The sequence below is a fragment of the Hyperolius riggenbachi genome, chromosome 1 (genome assembly GCF_040937935.1).
Source record: "Hyperolius riggenbachi isolate aHypRig1 chromosome 1, aHypRig1.pri, whole genome shotgun sequence".
NCBI classification, from domain to species: domain Eukaryota; kingdom Metazoa; phylum Chordata; class Amphibia; order Anura; family Hyperoliidae; genus Hyperolius; species Hyperolius riggenbachi.
Genome location: NC_090646.1, coordinates 106,547,355 through 106,571,778, shown reverse-complemented (window position 1 = coordinate 106,571,778; position 24,424 = coordinate 106,547,355). Strand labels below are relative to the sequence as shown.

General features: G+C 42.2%; 1 protein-coding gene across 11 annotated transcripts in view; it reads right to left on the bottom strand.

The window, feature by feature from the left end:
- The window catches only part of SLIT2 (slit guidance ligand 2), a 530,767-nt gene that overhangs the window by 425,911 nt on the left and 80,432 nt on the right, over window positions 1-24,424 (bottom strand). For all 11 annotated transcript variants that reach the window (XM_068278011.1, XM_068278031.1, XM_068277940.1 and 8 more), the window contains one exon: window positions 12,360-12,431. In XM_068278011.1, the coding sequence (XP_068134112.1) occupies window positions 12,360-12,431 (72 nt within the window). The remainder of the gene's footprint in view (window positions 1-12,359; window positions 12,432-24,424) is intronic.

Genomic DNA, 24,424 nt, shown 5'->3' with positions numbered 1-24,424 from the left:
TAGGCACAAATTTTAATTTGATCTCTCAGACGAGTCAGCTGACTACCACAGCAGATAAGGTAATTTGAAAACACAGGGTGTTAAAGTGAATGGGAACCGTATTTAAAAAAAATGAGACATACTTACCCAAGGAGAGGGAAGGCTCTGGGTCCTATAGAGCCTTCCTCCTCCTCTCCTGGTCCCCTCGTTCCAGTGCTAGCTCGCCCGGTAGCAGTATTTGACTAATTTAGTCAAATACTGCTTTACCCAGCCAAAGGAGGCTTCAGAAGTCTTCAGGGAGCCCGAGTGCTCCTGAAGAAGGGCGGCCCTGTACTGCGCCTGCGCAAGCACGCTCTCTTGCACGCTCACGCCTGTGCAGTATGGAGCCGCACGTCTTCGGGAGGACACGGCTCCTGAAGACTTCCAAATACCCTTTCGGTGGGGGATTGAAATGGGGGGGGGGGGGGGGAGCCAGCACAGGATAGAGAGCACCGAGAGAGGAGACAGAAGGCTCTATACGACCCAGAGCCTTCCCTCTCCTTAGGTAAGTATTTGCTTCATTTTTTTAAAAAATGCGGTTCCCATTCACTTTAACAATATGTCTGCTTCCATGAAAGCAGGAAGTAGGTACACTTTTGCACGATATTCTAATTTTTTCCATTTTCACCTGTAAATGCATAATAATAATAAAACTGTATGTGTGGCCAGAAAAACATGAAATCAAATAGAATGCTCTAGTCCAAACAGCAGTTGTTGGGTTTCATGCCCATTGCTCCATCCACAATACACTTATATAGTTATTAGGAGTTATACTTGTGTCACCCCGTTCATAAAGACATCAGCAAGCGATGACTGATCCAGCGTTAGCGCATTATTCCCATGTACCTGTTGCCGGCACATTGTTGAATGTTAACCTTTGTCCCAGATTTTCAATTGTCATTGATAGGAATGCAGATAAGAATGAAGGAAGAGACATCTGGGGATTTAAAAAAAATGAATCCATCGAATATGAGCTCATCACTCAGATATTATTGCTGCACTTGCAAAGAATTCTGTTTGTTTAATGCAGAGGGGTGTCACTTAAAAGGCCAATAAATTTCACATAAAGGCTGACGTACATAAAAAGCTATGAGCTACATTAAGATATATGGGAGATGATGTCAGAATGAAAGTCCACCTGCGTCTCTAGTACTAATAACCGGCGATGGAAGATTCCTGTATCTTAGCTCTGAATCAAGAGGGTGATGGGTACAAATGATATAAGCGGCTCTTATGTGGCTGATGTAATGATGAGTCTACATCTATATATATTGCATTTGGCACCCTAACTTGATGCCTGTGAGAAATACTGTACAATTTCTGTATCTCTATAACCTGCTTCTGACTCCTGAAATCTTTAGAGGTAGTGTTGTTAGTAACTACAGTACATGGGGTCCCTCAGCGAAACTTTGATCCCCCCCCCCCCCCAAAAAAAAATGTCACACCCTTTCCCTTGCCTCACCTTAGTCCCCTTCAATGGAGACCTAGGTTCAAATCTCAGCTCTACCTGTTCAGGAAGCCAGCACCGATTCAGTAGGAGACCTTGGGTGAGGCTCCCTAACGCTGCTACTGCCTAGTATAGAGCTCGTCCTGGTGGCTGCAGCTCTGGCGCATTGAGTCCAACAGGAGAAAAGCATGATGTAAACGTTATTTATCTCGTCTTTGTCTTTATGGCCTTGGAGCCCATCTCACAAAGGCCATAAAACAAGTGTGGCCATCTTGATGTTCACACCCATAACAAGTGTAGCCACAAAAACACCTGATGTGAAGTATAGTCCCCTGTATTGGAGGGAAGGTTAGTAGTTGGGGCCCCCCACAGCTCTGGGTCCTCCTGCTATCGCAGGGACTTCTCCCCTCTAGTTACACTCCTGTTTGAGCACCTCAAAAAATGTACTGGTATTCTACTATTACAGACTGACTGACCAAAGAAGACCATACGTAGGCTTAGTGATAGGATGCTCAGTTGCCGAGTATCAGAGGGGGAGAACCTGCTACTAAAGCTACTTAGAAACATTACCGTTTGATCGTGGTTCGATTCATTTTTTCCGCTCAATTTCCCTCTCGATTCTCTTATCTTTTCTTATCAATTTTCATTCACTTCTATCAGAAACTGAGCGGTAAAAATTCGAAAGTAGTATCGGACATGACGGAAATTATCTATCGAACCATCTATCTGCCGCAAAAGCGCATTGTGTATTCCCAGCACAAGACCATTTTCACCCTTGTTGATCATTGCTCTTGATCATTAGGGTGAAACGGCAGTGTACGAGTACTGCACAGGCACACTTCCATGTCTGTGTCCTTTCCATTTACTTTCGATTGATACCCAATTGGAAAAATGATCAGCATGTAAAAACAACTGCATACGTGTGTATGCTAGCTTTCTTCTATACCCTTCAATGTCAGATGTAAATCTCGGATCACTCATTCGATTCGGATCTTAAGTGAAACTTACATGGTGTGTACCAGGCTTTAGACACTTTTTAACTTTCTGTGCAGAATCTTGAAATGCAACCTAACCTCACTGGCTACGGCAAACATATACAGCAAAGTCCCTGGTCTCTGGCACCTGCAGGGCTCGTCTGATGCCAGAGATTCCTGTGCTTGCCGGTTGCTTGAGCAACCAGACGAACAAGCACAAACTTCCCCCTCCCCACCCTGCAGGATAAGAATACTTACAGAGCCCCCAGCAACATCCTGTAGCTCCTAGCAGGCTCTTGGCGGCTTTACGACGTCCTCTATGCACAGCTCCCGGCGTGTCACCTGACCTGTATCAGGTCATGTGACACAGCGAGAGCCGAGCACGGACGACGGAAGCCGATAGGAGCTACAGGAAGGCTAGAAGACATCGCTGGAGGCTTGGTGAGTATATTATGGCCGGCAACCCCCCAAAAAAGTCCTGTTATCCCATCAGGCATGTCGGTTAGTTGAGACTTCTGGTTGAATGAGTTCCGGATGACGTAGACTTTGCTGTACTGTGATTTTATCCATTTTAGGCAGTTACTTACTCTCTATTGTTTCCTCATAAGCTATGCACTATGACACAATATAATAAAGTAGCAGTAAGACCGAAGTCTGACGAAGGCTATACAACCGGAAGTTTGCTTACTTTTATTCTTCTACTATTCGTTAGCCAATAAATGGTATCATCCTGATCAAAACTTCTTGGTTTTACAATATAATAAAGTACAATAAAATATAATATATCTCGAACACAGTTTACTGACTCCCTTGCCCTTCTTTATCTGCCTTTTATCCATTTATACTGGAAGCTTTTATAGGCTGGGCTCTCTCTCCTATTGTATTGTGGTATTGCTGTATTTACTGGCCGTTCCATCTCTATTTACACTGTATTGTACGGTAACAGTAAAAAAGGGCGCAGGAGGCTAGTGGACAAATCGGGCGCCGCCATTCACTCCCATAATAAATATCGTTTAATGGGCGCCCGATAGGAAAAAAGGGCGCCGGAGAAAAATAACGTTTTAAAAGCGGCGTCCGGAGACTTAATGTTTTATTACTGCTTCTCATGATTACACATTATTTAATGATTTATACATTTTTTAATATTATTTTTAAACGAAAAACATTACAATATTTTTTTCAAACATTATTTTTAAACGAAAACAGTACAATTTTTTTTTTTTACATTATTTTTAAACGAAAAAACCGCACAATATGTTTTTGAAACGTTATTAATGCTTATCACAGGGGGGTCTTAGGTTTAGGCACCAACAGGGGGGTCTTAGGTTTAGGCACCAACAGGGGGGTCTTAGGTTTAGGCACCAACAGGGGGGTCTTAGGTTTAGGCACCAACAGGGGGGTCTTAGGTTTAGGCACCACCAGGGGGGTCTTAGGTTTAGGCACCAACAGGGGGTCTTAGGTTTAGGCACCAACAGGGGGGTCTTAGGTTTAGGCACCAACAGGGGGGTCTTAGGTTTAGGCACCAACAGGGGGTCTTAGGTTTAGGCACCAACAGGGGGGTCTTAGGTTTAGGCACCAACAGGGGGGTCTTAGGTTTAGGCACCAACAGGGGGGTCTAGGGGTTAGGGGTAGGTACAGGGAGGGTTACTTAGGCACCAACAGGGGGGGGTCTTAGGTTTAGGCATCAACAGGGGGGTCTAGGGGTTAGGGGTAGGTACAGGGAGGGTTACTTAGTAATTTTTTTTTAAACGTTATTATACGTTTCACTATTTAAACGAAAGATTAACGTTTTTACAATTGTCGATTTAATGCACATTATTTAATGATTTATAACTTTATAAAACATTAATTTGAAACGACATACAGTACAATACATTTTTAAACGTTATCCATGCTTATCGTTTAAAACCCCGCGCCCTTTTTTCCCAGCGCCCCTTTTTAATGTACGCGTATTGTACAAGGTGTGCCAAGTATACAGCTGTGTATTAACCATCATAACTGCAAATGCAAGAAGAAAAAACAATTCACTGTGCCTCGCTTTGGTCAAAAAATTTGCAAAAAGGGTATTTTATTGTGCACATCTAATATAAAGTGAATCAACCACAGATAATTAAAACCATCTAATAACATTTCAGCAATAAGAGATCAACCTCATCTTAAGCCTCATGCACACACACTGCCACTTATATGGAGGCTGCCATATGTATTTCCTTTTAAGCAATACCAGTTACCTGGCTGTTCTGTTGATCTCTGCCTGATCTCTGCTTTCAGTCATAGACCCAAAACAAGTATATTGTCTGAACTGACAAGATTAGCTGCACGGTTGCTTCTGGTGTACTTCAGCCACTACTGCGGCCAAATAGACCAGCAAGGCTGCCAGGCAACTGGTATTGTTTACAAGGAAATAAATATGGCAGCCTCCATATCACTCTCACCTTGTGCTCACTTTAAGGTCTGCTGTTAACTCCTCCAGTTATGCTGCATCATGTCATGCAACCAAGTTTTTAAAAAAGTATAATGTAGAAGCTTTCTTAGATGATGCGTTTAGAATGGTGAATTAAGCTGGAATTAAAGAGGAACGCCAGTTAAAATAATGTAATGGGTGTTTGCCCATTGTAAAATCTTTCCTCTCCCTGATTTACAGTCTGACATTTATCACATGGTGACATTTTTACCGCTGGCTGGCGATGTCAGTGGAACGAGATGCTGCTTCCTTTTTGGCAGTTGGAAACAGCTGTAAACAGCTATTTTCCACAATACAATGATCTTCATAGACAGGAAACTGTCAGGACCATGGTCCTGACATCACACTATGGGAGGGGTTTCACCACAATATCAGCCATACAGGCCCCCCTGATGATCCGTTTGAGAAAATGAAAATATTTCTCATGTAAAAGGGGGTATCAGCTACTGATTGGGATGAAGTTCAATTCTTGGTTACGGTTTCTCTTTAAAGGTGATGGAGAATTTGGAATAATAGGACCACCTGTTATTCTGCATCTCAGAACTTCCCTGTAAATGGCACCAAGCGTTTCCATTAACACACAATCTTTAATGCCAGCGTATATGGAACAACAAAGGAGGCAGCTTACAGCAATGCTGGTGGGGCTTACCTTCAATCCACTAAAATGCACTCAATCTGCCTTATATTATAGTGGCTGTCTCCACTAGCTTCTGCATATGAATCATACAACGCTCCACATATAAATAATGCCCTGAAGGAGGAGGCAATATTTTGCTTTGAATGACTTCTTAAGATTCTGGAATGTTTGCTTTTTACATTTTATTATTTTTGTTCTCTTGTATGAAATGTAGACTGGAGAAACAAAGCAACAGATGAGCAACTTCCTTTCTTGTTACTGGTACAGGGTAGATTAAAACACATAAGGTGGATACTGAATGGTTGCTAGAAGAGGTCATAGAAAATGTTTTATGGTCAGATACACTAGAATAAGACCATCTGCTCATAAGCTGACCTCCAAACTGTCCATCAAAGTTCTGGCCAAATGGCATGACTGGCAAATAAGCTGGCCCTACCCTCTCGCCCACATGCTCTTAGATGTCTCACAATCATGTTTGGGTGCAGAACATGCATTGGAGAGCATGCTTATATTTACATCTCTGGGCTCCAACAGCAGTCTTTGCATCTTTACTGAACCTTCCTCACAAGAGCTCAAAAGTAGTAGATTCAATGCAGAAGGTGATATTTTTATAGGCTAACTAAACATGGCCTGAAGAAGGGGAATTTAATGTTTCATGAAAGATTGCAATTAGGGTTAGGAGCCAATGAAATCGGCTCCTGACCAGCTATCTGCAATCACATTGGCTCACAGTGATCACAGGGTTAGGAGCCAATGAAATCGGCTCCTGACCGGCTCTCTGCAATAACATTGGCTCACAGTGATCACAGGGTTAGGAGCCAATGAAATCGGCTCCTGACCGGCTCTCTGCAATAACACTGGCTCACAGTGATCACATGGTTAGGAGCAGAGCCGGATTAAGGCTAAATGGGGCCCTAAGCAAAATAACTGATTTGGGCCCCCCCCATCATGTCGTAATAGAATCAGAAGATGCAGCTGCACAGCAACATGCCGCACACACCGGGGCAGCCGAGCTACTGGTTGCTATGGGCAATAGCTAGCTTTCCTCTGTGGGTGCACAATGCAGGGAATAACAGCGGCAAAATGCAGAGTGAGAGATGATTGGCTGGGACATTTGCACTCAGGGGCTGGGGCACCCCTGTGAAGAGGGCACCAGATATCACAGCAGCAGCACTTTCCCCCTGCATCTCCAGCCTGGCAATAGCAGAAAGCTCTGGACACCACCAAACCAGAAGCCGTTCCCCAGACAGAATTACATAACCACCCCCACCACCGAACAACCGATTTCCTCCCAAACTAGACAGCCACCATGCAGCCTCCATCCCAGTGAATACGATAGTCCAGCAGAGAAGGCAGCCGCAGCGGGGTAGAGAATGACAGCACCAGATGACTCACATTCACCTATTACGATCCAAGCAATAGAGGTCCCGTCATCCGGAGCCCATCTGTCTCCTCTAGAGTGCTGCCGCTCTGTTACTACTACTATTACTACTTCCTACTTCCTGTCTGATCTGAAAATCAGGAAGTTCAGAGCGAGCGGCTGCACTGTAGAAGAGACAGTTGGATTTCAGATGATGGGATCTCTATCGCTTGGACCATGGATAGGTGAGTGAGCGTTTGCCATCTGCTGCTATCATTCTTGCTGCAGCTGTGGTTCTCTGTGGGAAGGGTGGGAGGAGTGGGCAGCGGCAGAGTGCACAGTAGCAGGAGGGGAACCTAGGAGGAGAGCCTGGCTCTGAAGACAATCAGCAGCGCACGGCATCATTTGACAAGACAAATAACATTTATATTGCGCTTTTCTCCTGGCGGACTCAAAGCGCCAGAGCTGCAACCACTAGGACGCGCTCTCTAGGCAGTAGCAGTGTTAGAGAGACTTGGTCTCCTACTGAATAGGTGCTGGCTTACTGAACAGGCAGAGCCGAGATTCGAACCCTGGTCTCCTGTGTCAGAGGCAGAGCCCTTAAAGGGACTCCGAGCAGTGCCTGTGGGTATACCTTTAAGCATACCCACAACTAATTAATTATAACCTCACACCTACCAGCATGATGTTTGTAATTATATTTCATTGCATTGTGCTGAATCGAGCTGCCGACTTTGGAGAAAAGTTTCGTGATCGAAATTGCCGTGGCCGTGATTTCGATCGCGAAAATAGCGAAAACTAAAAGGCATAGGGTGGCGGTTTATATATCATTGGAAAGAGGAGAAAGAGAGCTTTAAAATGATATGCATCTTTCCATAGTTACTGCACTGCTCAGAGTCCCTTTAACAATTATACCATCCAGCCACTGCTGACAGGATGGCGAGGGCTGGTTTATGTGCTGATGGGGCCACTTTGACTCTGAATGGGGGCCCCAAGCAACTGCTTTTGGTGCCTGGTTGGTAATCCGGCCCTGGTTAGGAGCCAATGAAATCGGCTCCTGACCAGCTATCTGCAATCACATTGGCTCACAGTGATCACAGGGTTAGGAGCCAATGAAATCGGCTCCTGACCGCCTCTCTGCAATAACATTGGCTCACAGTGATCACAGGGTTAGGAGCCAATGAAATCGGCTCCTGACCGGTTCTCCTCCTGAGACGAAATGAGGCAAAGTTATACATACCTGGAGCTTCCTCCAGCCCCCTCCACGCAGATTGCTCCCTCGCCTCCGTCCAAAGCCTCCTGGATTCTCCAGTAGCAGTCCCGTTATCATCGGCCAGTTGGCGCATTGCAGCCAAGCGCTTTCCCCCTCTCTCCCGTGGTTGGGAGCTTTCTGCACCTGTACATTACGCCCAACTGGCCGAGAAAAATGGGGATGCTACAAGAGGATCCAGGAAGCTTTGGACAGCAGTGAGGGAGCGATCTGCATGGAGGGGGCTAGAGGAAACCCCAGGTATGTATAAAACTTTTGCCTCCTTTCGTCTCAGGTACACTTTAAAAGGGCAGAGACTGCTGGTCCGGAAGCGGTTAAGCCTAATACATGGAATATAACACTCACACAATAATACACTATTATTATTACTCATGTGCAGCGTTGTTGACTTCTCTACGCTCAGCAACAATGATGGTCAATGAGAAGCAAATCATTCTGAGTTGATGTAGGAGTATGCAAATTCTATATGCAAATGTTTGCAGCTTCCAAGTGGACCAATCAAATTCCAGCTGATGGAATTCGATTGGTCCATTCTGAAGTTTGCATAATCCTGCATCAACTCGGAACTATTTGCATCTCATTAATCATCCCTACTCAGCACTCAGATTTCAGCTGCTGTTCTTTCATGACTGCTTTAAAACTGCCAGCGAGAATTTGATTGTTCCCAATGGGTTACACTGACCGTTCATATTTCAGATTTCCTGACATTAACGCATTATTGCAGCCATTATACCGAACAAGAGATGTCTTATTAAACACAGCCAGTCATTAAAAAATAAGGAAAAACTGCAGAGACAAAGCTATGATATGGTAATTTATCACTTAAAATAGAAGGAAGATAATATAATAATCTGTTTCTATAGCACCAATCATCGGAGACGTGCTGTACGGCGTTTCTAAGAGAACACACGATCTGGATAATGTGTCTGCCGGAACGTTCAGCACAGCGCATTACCCGGCTCTACAAGGACAGGGAATGCAACTGTTGGGGCTTTTTTATCAAGAGAGCAAAAAAGTGAAAAAAAAAAGAATATATCCTTTGTTGCTCAACTTGTAAAATATCCTGAGTGCTTTCATAACACCAAATTTATAAGAAAGTGATTAGTTTTACTACGGCAGTGATCAGTGATTCCATCTCCGTAAGGTCAGTAATTTAAATAGGCTTCAGCGCCATTCACTTGAATGGAGTAACAGATTGCCAGCCATTACTTCTCTCTAGATAGACCAGTGGTAAGCAGTCCAAAGGCGTTCTATGCAATTGCATAGCCTTAGTTTTTAAAAAATAGTAATCCAATGCAAACTGGTTAGTACTGTGTGTGACTCATATACAATATATCACAGCGGGTAGGCCAATATTTTGACACCCAAATTTTGTGTTTTACGTGTGTGTATGTGTATGTGTATGTGTATGTGTGTGTGTGTGTGTGTGTGTGTGTGTGTGTGTGTGTGTGTGTGTGTGTGTGTGTGGTGTGTGTGGTGTGTGTGGTGTGTGCATGCGTGTGTGTGTGTGTGTGTGTGTGTGTATGTATGTGTGTGGTGTGTGTGGTTTTGTGGTGTGGTGTGTGTGTGTGTGTGTGTGTGTGTGTGTGTATGTATGTGTATGTATGTGTATGTGGGTGTGTGTGGTGTGTGGTGTGTGTATGTGTGTGGTGTGTGTGGTTTTGTGGTGTGGTGTGTGTGTGTGGTGTGTGTGTGGTGTGTGTGTGGTGTGTGTGTGGTGTGTGTGTGGTGTGTGTGTATGGAGGGGGGTGTAGGCCTATCCACAGGTTATATACCGCGGGTGATTTACAAGGGACAACATGTTGGGGCCCTGTTTGCAGAGTGCGCTAAGGAATGTGCTTTAGCATGTTTAACTACCTGCCCTCACTCTGGCTTGCATCCTCTAGTGTTCCCGGACACTTTCTGAACTGCCCACTACAGCACCAGGATCACTGCGGTCACATGACAGTGAGCCTGGATCTCTAGTGGCCAGTTTGGAAAGATGTGGGGTACACTAGAGCCCAGTTTTGCAATGTGTGGTACATGTATCTCTGACTCTGCATCAGCCGTCACACTTGAATGCGCTCTGCATGGGGGGTAACAATAACACATTGACGGCTTGGCCAATCGGCGGTTATAGTTTTTGGTATTTTTTTTTGTTTTTGTTTGAAAGTGGTGTGTGTGTGTGTGTGTGGGGGGGGGGGGAGCATACGCATGTGAGAGAGCTTGACCAAGCATATATATACAGTAAGTCAAACACTACAGATTTCCTCCTCCTAATGTTTACTGTTTTTGTCACAATATTTGTGCTGTTTGGAACTCTGTTGTACATTTTGTTAGTGTATCTATGTTCCCCTTGTCGTCTTATTGTGCTTTGTAAAGTGCTGCGGAACATGTTGGCGCTATATAAATAAAAAATAATAATTTCCATAGTAAGTCGTGACATTAATCTCTATGAAAGCAGCAAGTGTTATCTAGTAAATTATGCAGCGGAGATCACTATCCCATTTATAAAGCTACTTTTAAACTGGTGTAATGTGGTGCATTGCATCGGACGATACAATCGCATTCTTAATGAAATGCAATTATATTGTAACGGTCCGTTCACATCAGTGTGTAAGCAGTGCAGTGTGAGGGATCCGCTGGAGTAGCACACAGCATGCAGTGTGGTACTGCATTACGTGCACGTTAACCATTGTGGTGAAGCATATTTTTTCTGTGCTGTATGCTTCACTGTATGCGTTGCACCACACGCATAACCTGCAATGCGACTTTTACCCTCTGCTGCATTGTGATCCTGCTTTTACAGGGAATGTAATTGCCGCAGTGTGAAAGTAACCTAGATCAGCATGATTATTCATCAATCCTCACAGCCAAATGGGAGTCACAAATAAGTGTTGCACTCTCCTGAAAATGATAATGATGTAAGCTGATAAAATGCAATTTTTCTGGAGACCAGCTGATTGCCACCTTTATGAACCCATTGATATTCCTGAAGTAGCTACTGTTATAGGCTAGAGAATAATAACTGACACAGTAATTTATACAAACTAAGCTCCCCTACTGGTCAGCGAGGTTGTCTATCACTCTAAAGGACCAATAGGGAAGCTGAAAAGGTCAAAGGAGAAGCTCTTGAACTTGACAATATTATCAACAGTAGTATTTCTCATAGATGAAAAATAAATAGCTCTGGTTTAAAAATAATAATAATAATAATAATAATCTTGTCATACAGTCTTTACTGCAGGTAACTTAGTCTGACTATGCACTGTATCATCGTAACCTCAGTTTGTGTAGCACAGGTTTACTTCAGGGTCACGCTTTTCCAGTCCAACATTTTTTTCAACATGCTATGTCTGCAATGAATGCGTGAAAAATCTTAACAGATACTACAGCACTAATACCTTCACCCTTCATAGTGTCTTTGCAGACTAAGTGCTTGATTCACAAAAGGCTGCTAACTTAGTTAGCACGCCTAAAAGCCCCTTAGCACGCCTAAAGCCCTTTAGGACTCGCAGAGTTGTGCGCGATAAGTTAGTGCGCGCAAAGTTTAAGCGCGGAGTGTGAAACGTTGCACCGGGTGCGATCAAAACTTCGTACCGGGTGCACCTTAAACGCCACGCATCGCGCAGCGCTAAACTTTGCGCGCGATCAATAAAAGCTTTGGGTGTGCTGACTGCTTAGCACCGTAGTTAGCACGCCCAAAGCTTTTAGTTGTGCTGAGTTAGCACCCTTTTGTGAAACGAGCCCTATATATTCCCAATAGTTCAATCATCAAACTGGATGCATACAAAATGGCTCCCAAGACTGCACAAGCAGCAAACGTTAGTAAGTGATGCCAAACCATGAAGAAAACAGTTTCAAATTACTGATTTGGCTTGCGTAAAGGCAATTTGTTTTTTGTTTAGTCTATTCCGGCAAAGTACATTATAATGAGAAGCAACAATCTTAGTTGTTTGTAGAAGGTATAAAAATCAGTAGACCATATGTTTAGCGTTGTGAAAGGCAATACAAAAATACTTCAATTTCAAAAGAAGTCCACACCATCCGCTACAATAAAAGAGGAAGAAGATTGGGACTCCAGAATCTCCAGAGTCCAAAAGGAGTGTGAAGTCTGTCAGCACATTGCAAGCAATTCCACTTGCTGCATAGTCACACTATGCTCAATGCATTTCACATCATAAGAAGAAGAATATCCACAAGTACTTACAGTCTGTAGAGCTTCGGAGTTCCCAGGAAAAGCAGTTCTGGTAGTACCTGAAGGCTATTTCTATTCAGACGCCTGTAAGAAACCACAGTAAACAAAATGAATGTTGAAAGTAAAAAGGTTCATATTAAAACTATTATTATTATTATTATTATTATTATTATTATTATTATTGATTTATCAGTTCCTTCTCTTCATATTATTGATTTATACAGTGCCAACACATTCCATGGCGCTGTACAAAGTAAGAAACAAACATGAGGTAGATAATAATACCGACAATGGTATACACCAATATACAACAAACAGAATTGCTACAAAGTTCCGAATTGGTAATTACAGTGGCAAAAGTAACATGATGAATAAAATGTATTACAAATTCAAAGACTCAAAAGAGTGAGAGAGCCCTACCCTTGCGAGTTTGCAATCTGAAGGAATGGGGGGGGGGGGGGGAGGTGTAATAATCATACCCAGGCAGTTTGTAATAATCATACACAGGCATACAATAATCATACCCAGGCAGTATGTTTTTAGGATATCTAGTAAGAGTGCAACTTGGCCTTAAAGTGGATCCGAGATACACTTTTACTCATTGCATAATTGTGTTGCTTTCATATAGTTTATAGGGCATTCCTCAAGCCAAATACTTTTTTTGTTTTGTTTTAATACTCTAATTCCCTATAAACTAAACAAGCCTCGCCCACGGCTCCTTTTGTGCCTTGGCACTGTAGCAAGGGCTTATGGGAGCTCAGTCTGGGCAGGAGAAGGAGGAGGTTACTAGCCACTGATTTCAGAGGCAGAGGGGAGGAGGGAGGAAGAGAGGGGACTGAATTTACACACATGCAAGCTGATAGCATCTCCAGCCCTCAGCCTGTGACAATGTGACAAACAGAACATGGCTGCTCTCATTGTATCACATGAATAAATAATCATAAACTATTGAAGCGGTTTGCAGCTAGATTTGCTGTGTAAACTATCTAAACTTTAGATAAGATATATAGACAAGTTACTTGTTATAGTTTGTTTTTTATCTCGTATCCGCTTTAAGTCAAAGGGGTAATGGCCTAAGGTAGAGCATATGCTTGTTGGAAAAAGTGGAATTTGAGGGAGCATTTAAAGATATCAAAGGTTGGAGAATGATGGATGTGTTGATGAAGGGCATCAAGAGGAGGGGTGAGGCGTGTGTGAAATCTTGTACATGTGAATGCGAGGAGTAATCCTAGAGGAGGACAAAAGAAGGTCATGTGGCAGATCTGAGATTGTGATCGGGTTAGTATATGGGTTGGGTGGTATAAATACTAATATGTGTGTGCGTGTGTATGTATGTATGTATGTATGTATGTATGTATGTATGTATGTATGTATGTATGTATGTATATATATATATATATATATATATATACACTGTATATATGTAGCCGCTATGCTAATTGCCAGCAATGGATCGCTCTGGACAAAAATTGCAACAACCCCTGCAGGAACTATGATTGCGATGTAAGGAAATCACAATTGCAGCAGTGGACCTACCTGCATTGCCTAACATTAGCCTATTGCTTTTGGAAAAGCGCTACAAGGGGGTCACTCCCAGCTCTTACTTCCCAGGAATGAAAAGTAAAATACTGTGGTAGCCAAGAGATTTACTCAGAAATAGAACTGCTTCATTTTAAAAGATGCCTGATGCAACTTCCTCCAGGTTCAACTATTTCTGTCTCCTCTATTTGTATAACTGTCATGGTCAGCTGTCCACAAATGCAGACACAAAGGCTCAAAAAGTCTATAGCAGACCCTTTGATGAATAAAGCAGCTTCATATACACTAATCAGGGGCCCTTTTGGTTGCTTATTGTCTTGGTACAGAGACCTCTGAGGCTAGATAGGGAAAAAAAACAAAACCAGCACCAAAATGAGCAGAATCTAAGTTACGTTCTATGAGTTCTGGCTCCAGTTTATCTCACTGCTGGGCTCATCCGCTGTAGTGCTAACTACATCAGTCCCATGCCTTAAGTAAGTATTGTTTTTTAGTGATGCAAGTTAATGTGGGTAAGTCTTAAGGTTTATTTTTGGGTATAGGTTAATGATAAACATTATGAAGAGTAAGGATCGAATTAGGCCAACAGTGGACACATTAATGTGAAACTCACAAGACAGTATGTCCAGTAAAGGAGAGACATTTTTAGGAGATATTTTCATGGGGAATTGGAGGACGCACAAACGGTAGGAGCCAGCTCTGTTTTTTAAGGAGCCTTGGCTCTTGGGACATGTCGTGGAGGTTCAGGAAGAGTTAAGGTTAGAGTAAGGCATATGTTAGGCAAGAGAGTTAACATTAGGTATAGGTTAGGTAGTGGTGGTGAACCTATCGCATTTGTGTTCCAGAGGGGGGACTTAAAGTCCTCTCTGTGGATATGGATGGTGGCATAAGGATCTAGCAATAAAAAGGCCCGTGGCAGGATCCCTGAAGTACAGAGTAGCAAGTGGAGTGCAGGAGAGAAGTGCCTTATCTCTCCAGGTTCCACTGATGATCTACCTTCCTACTAGGCATCCTTGTCTCCATGACTACAGTACTGTCTCTAGTAATGTGACCAGCGGGTTATGTGAAGAGAAAGGATATTGTAATCATAGAGACGGAGAACTGGAGAAGGTAGATCATCGATGGAGAGGTAAGTCACATCACTCCAGCAAGGGGGAAGGGGTGGGGGTAGAAGGGGCTTTTGCAACCTCAGCTGGGGGGAACTTCTTCTGATTACTTATACTAGGGGGTTACTTCAGGCTGCCTACTTGCCTACTCTGAGGGGAACATCTAGCTACTTATACTGGGGGTCCCTCTTCCTATCAATACTGTGGGAGGGGAATACGTCAGGCTATGTACACTGGCAAGCTGTACAGGGAGGCACATCTGGGGGTGTTTATGGCTACCCAACACTGGGGGGGGGGTCCTTCCTAATACTGGGGGAACCTCTGGTGACATATACTGGGGGCTACACACTACTGGGTAATATCTCTAGCTACATATACATCAGTATTCAGGTTAAATTACTGTACTGTGTTGGCACTTTGCGATAATAAAGTGTGTTTTGGGTTGGAGTTTGGGCACTTGGTCTCTAAAAGGTTCACCATCACTTGGTTAGGTTAAGAATAGAGTCAGGCATAACTGAAGAGTTACTACTAAGACGGAGCACTAGGGTGAAGGCCGAGTGAGGCTATTAAAAATCTTGTTGTATTTTGGCAGCAATGTGCAAGAGATAAGACGAACAGATGGCAAGCAACCACTATATATTAAAAGTGTGTAAAAAAGTATTTGACTCTCTACTGAAAGGGGCCTGCACTAAGTCGTCTTCAGACTGATACATTGAATCTGTTGGTTGCATTTAGGCCCCGTTCACATTACAAACGCGGATGGCCACGCATGCGGAATGTTTCTATGCGTTGCGTGGCTGATCCCATCTCTGAAAAGTGAATGGGACAGCCACGCGTTTTGGCAAAAAATGCGTGCAGCATGCGTTCTCGGACCGCACAGGAACGCATGCAGTGTGAACATCAGACAGTGCACTCTATGCACTGTCTGATGTCGTGCGTGTCGGCCACCTGCATGCGTTTCCAAAACGCGTCTGGAAACGCGTGCAATGTGAACGGGGCCTAAACTATATAACTGCAAATCTACAGGGGGCCTTACCAAACAGAAAAGCAACAAAGTAAGGATCAGTTCAGACATATGGCTGGCAGTGGCTTATTTAGCTGATCTTAAACGCGTTTCTGCTACACAAAAGCGTTTAGCAGGAAAGTGTTTAGCATTGGTTCCGGGCGTTTACTCATTGCAGCACGTTTTGAGTCCCTAGGGGGACATGGAACCGCAAACGTAGCTGATGCTAGAAGGTACGTGTGGAATCTTGGAAAACATGGTCTATCGCAAACACCGACAATCAATGGTAAGCACATTGAGATGACCGCTGCCATTGATCTCAATGCGGAACACAGGGGATCTGGGTGGTAAATGCCGCGCACAACCGCGTCTAAACCGACCCTAAAGGTTTGATTGCTTCCAAATTCAACCACACAAGAGACACTTTTTTTTGTACATTTGATTTGTTGTTAGACATGAAAACCATGTTACTTCACTGTGTCACTATTATTGAAACACCTGCAAATTTTCTGTTTCTAGTTTCTCTTTTGTGCAGATATGGGACAGTTAAAGGACCATTATCACAAAAAATTGTAACATATATATATATATATATATATATATATATATATATATATATATATATATATATATATATATATATATATATATATATATATATATTTAGAATATGTACATTTCTCCTATGAGTAAAATGCACCATACATTACTTTTCTCCTATGTTGCTATTACTTAAAGTAGGCACTAAAAATTGGACAGGTTTTGGACCAATCCATCTCCTCATAGGGGATGTTCAGGTATTTCCTGTATGCTTTAGAAAATCACTGTATGGAAAGGATCTTCATAAGGAAGCTGGACAGCCACCTTACTTCCTTGCCAGCTACTTTGTCAGATGGATTAAGCAACTGCCATTCAGTAAGTGCTTTTGAAAATAGAGAAGACCCTGAGAATCTCCCATGAGGAGATTGACTAGTCCAAAACCTGTCCGATCTGTCAGGTTTATACTGCCTACTGTAAGTGGCAGCGAGAAGGGAAAAAAGTGATTTGTAGTGCATTTTATTCTGGAACAAATGCACATTTTTACATATGCATACACATGCATTTTAACCATTTAATGACAATCACACGTATTAAAACGTCATGCTTTAGCCTGTTAACGGAAACATGTAGTTTTAATACGTCGCACATTCCCGCCACCGCTCCGCACGTGTGCGCACCGCTACCGCCGCCGTTTCCGTCAGGATCCCGTGTTAAGTGAATGGGGAAGAGGACCGAGTGGTCCTCTACCCAATCGCAATGCCTGGAGTAAATGGATGTGACCGCGAACAGCGGCCACGTCCATTCACAAAAACAGGAAACTGTCACAGTTAACAAAATGTAAAAAAAAAAAGCGATCACTTCCTATAACGGGAGAGTGTTCACTAGCGCCATCTTGTGGCCAAAAAGTATATTACACATACAGGCACATACATACTATGTACATACACAATATTAATAAAATTAATAAATTACACTTCCAACCCCTCCCCCCCCAAAAAAAAAAATAATAATTTTACATTACTACATAGGGCCGGTATGTCAAACCGGTCCTACGTGGGCCGAGGTCCTCACACATTTTTGATACAGCTCAAATTAATTGATAGGTCTGAATCAGGAAAGGTGTGGTCCATCAGGTAAAACACTATCCTCTTTCTCAGTCCATCCTAAACACTGGCATAGATCTGGCCCTCCAGGCCTGGAGTTCGACACATGTGACATAGGGGCTTGTAATTATGGCCAGAACAAAACAAAAACAAAAAACAGAAAAATAACACCTATATTTCAAAATAATATATTGTTGCCATACTTTGTGATAGGGACATCATTTCAACGGTTTAATAATTGGGACAACTGGGCAAATAAAATGTGTTGGTTTTATTTTTCTCATTAAAACGCGTTTAGAATAAAATAATTCTTAGCAAAATGTACTACCCACAGAAAGCCTAATTGGTGGCGAAAAAAAACGAGGTATAGATCATTTTCTTAATAAGTAGTATTAAAGTTATTAGGGAATAAAAGGGAGGAGCACTGACAGGTGAAAATTGCTCTGGTCCGTTAGGGTAAAAACCCTTGTGGGTGAACTGGTTAAATATAGCGTATTTTCACAATAGTGGTCCTTCAATAATACACTAGACAATTATTATTTTTGTAATAGATTATAGGATATATAAGTGTTAAAAGACACAAATATTATATGAACTGACCAGCGATGTTAGGTCACCATGAGGGATGTCAGGGTTAAGATAGAGGAAAACTGAAAAAAACCTGAAGCAAAAAAGGGAAGCACTACGAACATATTTCACTGTAATGAGCTAATCCACTTCTCATACAAGCTGCACCCTAGCGTGAAAAGGCTTTATAGCAGATATATGAATTATTAGTCAGCTATACAGTCAAAGAAAGAACAATGCATCCTCAAAAATGCGAGGAATGTAAAAGCGGAATCCAGCCTCCAGCTAAACGGCCGGACAAATTAAAGAACAGTGTGACAAAAAGAAGCATACTAACATAAAAAAACATAATAAGAAAAGAAAAATCACTATCCACCAACATAAGTTATTTCTCTACAACCCAATGAAGACTGTAACGGGCATCCAGCAAGCTCTGACAGGGAAGGATGCGTACAAAAATAGACATGGGAAAAATAAACAGCCCTACTGGCTGGGAATTTGTGAAAAGGTCTGCTAAGACTTTCTCACCATCATTTCAAATTAATGTCCACACAAGGAGTCCTACTAGTCTCCATGGCATAATGTTCTATACGCTGCAAATTTTAAAGAGCCACTCTGATTGATGCTAAAGGTCCAAATGATTCACTTAACCGGTGAGGCTTGCCAGCATTGTAAACTGCATGTAACATTCATAAACTGCTATCTCCCATGGAGAGGGAAAGATATAAGGTAGATCCGAAGAGGTGTGAAAGACGCAAGAGTTGACAATCATCACTGCCAAACTGGGTCACACCTCAACTGCAACTTCTATCATCGTACTAACCAGAATGTGACAGAGTGTATAATGTTATTATATACTATATGTGCAAACAAAAATGAAAGTGAGAACCCTTAACACACCGGCAAGAAATTCTACATATATAGACAAGTTATGGCAGTAGGGGCATCAGGTCCATATAATCACCTGAAATCTAAGTTTACCTATAGAACCCAGGCATTAACGCTTGGGTTGGAAGACAACTGAAAGTCTGTAAGTTTATCCACCCTTTACTGTCCAATACTTCCTAAAGGAACAATTAATGTGGTGCATTCGATTTTCAACAAATGCATTTCCCAAAATCTTACGCAGCATGTGGCCTCTAGCTGGTCTTACTCATCCCAAAGCCAAAATATTCAAATCTCTTCAACATATTCTTCTTTAAAGGGAATCTGAACTGAGTACAATTATTTAAAATAAACACATGACGTAGCTGCAAATGAATATTACTTACTAACCTCACTATCAGTTCCTCTCAGAAGCTCACCATTTTCTTCCTACAGTGATCCCTTCCAGTTCTGACAATATTTTGTCAGAACTGAAATATACCTGTTGCTGTCAGTTATATATCAGCTGCTGTCAGTTACAACTGAATGTGCAAGGTAATGTCTATGTTTGCCTATGGCTCAAGTGGGTGATATTACAGTTTAATAGTGTGCTGACCAGGAAGCTGTTATGGGGTAATAGCCATTTTCTAAATGGAGGACAGAGAATTCCATTGATCACAATGGACAAACAGGGTGCAGTAGAGGAGAAAGAGATTGATAAGTAGACTACACAGGAGGTAAGTATGACATGTTTATGTTTATTTTATCTTTTAAGTTTCAGTTTAGGTTCTCTTTAAGAATATGACAGACCAATAGAATGACAAGTTTCAAGGGGGCTTAGGGGTTTTAACAGTGTGACCTTACCCAAAAGGCTAAGTTCAAGAAGGAACTGAGTGGTAAAGACCATATGGCAACTGTGTCATTTAGGCAGTGGGGCTCTGCATCCACATTACATATGCTCTCCTGGAGTGGTGGTTTCACCAATGGAAGAAAAGTGGTAGCAAGGGCCAGACACTTCAATGTCTAGGTCACTGACACATAAAGCCAAAAATTGCACAAATGTGTACTAAACCATTTTAGGATGCTTGCATCATTGAAGCATAGCCCACAGCTGTTTTCTGTTTTGGAAGCACACATCCATCTTTTGGAGGCAATTGTACTTTGTCTCTCTTTCCTCTACTAATGCACCTCATTGGAAGTGTGATGTAGAAGGTCTGATGAGGGTGTGTCTTTTGCCCAAATACATTTCCTTCACTTTAGATTCAGTGATAATTTGATTAAAGGTGTGTAGATTATTAGATTACACCAGTACCAGTAGCTATATCTAGCCAGTTCCTTGATCCACCGCCCATGGAGGCCTCTGATGGGAGACCAGGAGACCACACAGTCTTCGCTTCACTTTATTCATTGTGTGTGGGGCTCCTGTCCGGCCTTAATGGCTATTGTAGTGGCTGGGTGCCCACAAAGTTCCCACCATACTTCACCCCAACAGGCCCAAATAGATTAACATTACACATTACCTTTTTTTCCCTCTTTTACAAAAATGTCATTAAGGTTTCGAAAACTAGAAAATACTAGTACAAATGACTTTTAGATTTTGAAAAAAAAATGTATAGTGCACTACATATCCTGAAAAGTTTTAAAGGTTCACCTAGACTTTAAGGTAGCAGAAATACAGATCGTTACAGTTATTCATCCTTAAAATAATATATGAGTTGCCTGACTACTATGTTAACCTTTATCTCATTATTGTTACAGCAAGAATGCAGCCAGAGGAGTCAGAATACCTGATGTGCATAGTTGGTCTGAGGTAGTGAATTATAGGTACATGGTCACTAGCACAACACTCACCTAAACAACATATGTATAGTGAACCTGTGTCCGGCTGCTTATGGCAAGAGACTCCATAAATTGTGCCCATCCCTATATACCTTCCCATTGCCCAGTTTTCACTGTTTCTAGAGTCAGTTGACAATTGGGAGCTGCTTAGTAATAATAAGAATAATCCAAACATTTATATAGCGCTTTTCTCCTGTTGGACTCAAAGCGCTCAAGAGCTGCAGACACTAGGACGCGCTCGAGAGGCCACCCTGCAGTGTTAGAAAGTCTTGCCTTGAACTCCCTACTGAATAGGTATTGACCCTAGCCAAGATTCGAACCCTGGTCTCCCATGTCAAAGGCGGTGCCCTTAACCAGTACACTATCCAGCCCAGACAGGAAGGGTGGGCAGTGGGTACCATTTACATGTAAAAAGCTGGACACAGGTTCACTTAAAAAAGGAAGTGGTTGTCACCTCACATTATTCACAGTTCACAGTAGAAGCAATAAGAAATGTTTGAACTGTCCTCCTTGAAATAAGGTATCCCTATAAAGTAGACAGGAATAGATTGATATTCCAACCTATTAAGCTATTTTAACACAAAATCTATTGGTGGTTGAGTCTTAATGCCCCATTATCCGATTTTCTGCCCATCTTTTCATTTGGTGAGGCTTACAAGTGTTCACTTTATAATCTTAACACACATAAGCTAATGTTCTACGGACTTACCCTATTAAATTTGCATAATGCTTTGTAATAGAAAAAGGTCCTACCAAGGGCTTTTGTTCAGAACATTCAGTCATAATTTGCTCACGTAAAAAGTTAAGAGCGGCTTGCCTTTTCACTAGGGAACATGAGCGAGATCTCTCTTCGGCGTCAATCGCTGAGCCAGCTAATGAAAGAAGCTATATTTGTAATGTATCTGTAGGTTGCCTTAGAAATGCTTCTGAATTCCAGGGTCCCAAGGAGATGAATTGGTTGTCAGATAACAATGTACCTCCATCAGATGGACTTGGCAGTTGTAAACAAAAGGGTTTCTTTCGACTTTTCCTCACAAATATGAAATATTTACTCTGAGCCAACAGCTGGGGACAACTATAAAAGATCTGTTCATATAGAACTTGGTCTCCATTCAAAAAGACCCAAATCTCCTGTCCTACCGCTTCAGAGTTCTCAGACAGTGGCTTCCTACACAGATCTAAATGTACCTCACACAAAAGAGAATGGTAATCCCGCAATGTTGCAAGACGGTCGAGAGTAATAAGAATGGTAATGTTATTCCAGGTTGAAAAACAGAGATTGTTGGAAAATAAATATTTCACATAAACAGAAAATAAGTAGAGATGGACTGATAAACACCAACATTTTACGTACGATTTTGGTTGTATTCTTTTCAATGTTAATTATTGCAAATCTTAAGAACAACACAGATACAGTATCTAAGCATCCAATTTGGGTTGTATTTTATACAATTTTATAAGCTCTATTCTATGAAACAATACTATGGTTTCCCCAAATGTCAATAAGCACAGTGGCAAGGGGTGGTGGTACAGGCAACTTAAAGTGGATCCGAGATAAACTTTTACTCATTGCATAATTGTGTTCCTTTCATACAGTTTATATGGCATTCCTCAAGCCAAATACTTTTTATTATTTTGTTTTAATACACTAATTTCCTATAAACTAAACTAGCCTCGCCCACAGCTTCAGAGTGCCTTGGTATTCTCAGACTCGTGTAGAAAGGGCTTATGGGAGCTCGGTCTGGGCAAGAGGAGGAGGAGGTTACTAGCCAGAGATTTCAGAGGCAGAGGGGAGGAGGGAGGAAGAGAGGAGATTGAGCTGAGGGCTGCAGATGCTCTCAGCTTGCCTGTGTGTAATGTGACAAACAGAACGTGGCTGCCCTCATTGTATCACAGGAATAAATAATCAAACTGTTGAAGCTGTTTGCAGCTAGATTTGCGGTGTAAATCTAAATTTTAGATAAGATACATAGACAAGTTACTTGTCATAGTTAGTTTTTTTCTCTCGGTTCCGCTTTAACCCTCTCTGCCACGGCACCCTCCTTGCACTCAGTTCTGCTTCTTACAAAACTGATCTGGCTCATCCTTACTAGTCATCAGCGAACCCAAAAACTGCTGATTGTTGCCTAAAGCCTAAGGTAGCCTGACTTGGTGCATAAACTTCCTAAGTACCAGTACTGTGTACTGGTACTGAGGAAGTGAGGGTAAAGTCACAAAAATAAATGCCATTAGAAGTCTTGGTGTACTTAGTCACTATACATCGCTACAATTTATGTGTGCTTTTTGGATATTGTGAATATTACCACGTTAGTGCAAATAAACTGCTTGGGGCTTTAATCCAGGGAATTAATCTAATTGCTATGTGGGGTTTATCAAAAATGCATCTGGGCGCTATGTAGAGTCAGGACAGAATGTATTTATCCATGAGATGATCGTGCCCACAACATTGACTGAATAGTGAGATTAAAAATCACAAATATGTCTTTCTTCAACTGAGGCGCCAGGTGTTACCCGGACACTCTGCTGTCGTGTACTCCTATCCTTTATTTGCCTGATGAAGCGGGTTTAGCCTGCGAAACACGTTGCGATTATTCCCTGGAGTGTACCAATAAAACATACCTTGTCTTGAATACACAGCCTATGTGTCTGCTTGCAGGAGGTAAGTCCACCACTGCCTCCTAAGCAATTTTTAAACATTTTAAGTATTATTTTTATCCTTTTGGCGCCTCTGTTCACCTTTACAATACGTCTAATGTCCACCCTTGGTGGAGGGGGATACCCCTTGTTTTCACGTCTACAGAGAGCGACTTCTTAATCCCGAGTGGGGACAGGAAAATCTCCCCACCTGCCTACACAGTGGTTGCCTGGAGGTAACCTTGGTTTGTGAGTATTACTCTATACTCGTTACATTAATCAAAACATTTTGACTTACTACACTATATTGGGCTCTTGGTTCTTTTTTACATATGTCTTTCTTCAAGCTATGCAACCATCACTTAAAGTATTCAACTTTTATTTTAGAACACTATTGAAAAGTTGTACCTCACTTCCTGTGATGGCATATTCCATATTACGGAAAAACAGTCTGCAATAAAAACTAGGAGAGTCTAAATATTAACTACGGTACAGTAGAATCCCTTTACAGTAAACAATAACAATAATATTTATATAGCGCTTTTCTCCCTGGGGACTCAAAGCGCTGTGACCCTGCATTATGCAATCTCAAAGGCTAGGGGAAAGAGGTGAGTTTTTAGCCTTTTTTTTAAAGCTGTCCAGAGAAGGAGCCTCTCGTACTGATTGTGGAAGTGAGTTCCATAGAGTAGGGGCTGCATAGGAAAAGGCCCGAGCACAAAATGTTAAGTGTATCCTGGGAATAACCAGCTTCATCTTGTTGGCAGAGCGGAGGGTGCGTGGAGGGGCATAAAGTTCCAATAGATCCGCTATGTATTTGGGTCCCATGTGGTGTAGAGCCTTGAATGTCAGCAGGCAGATCTTAAAATTGATTCTCCATTTTACTGG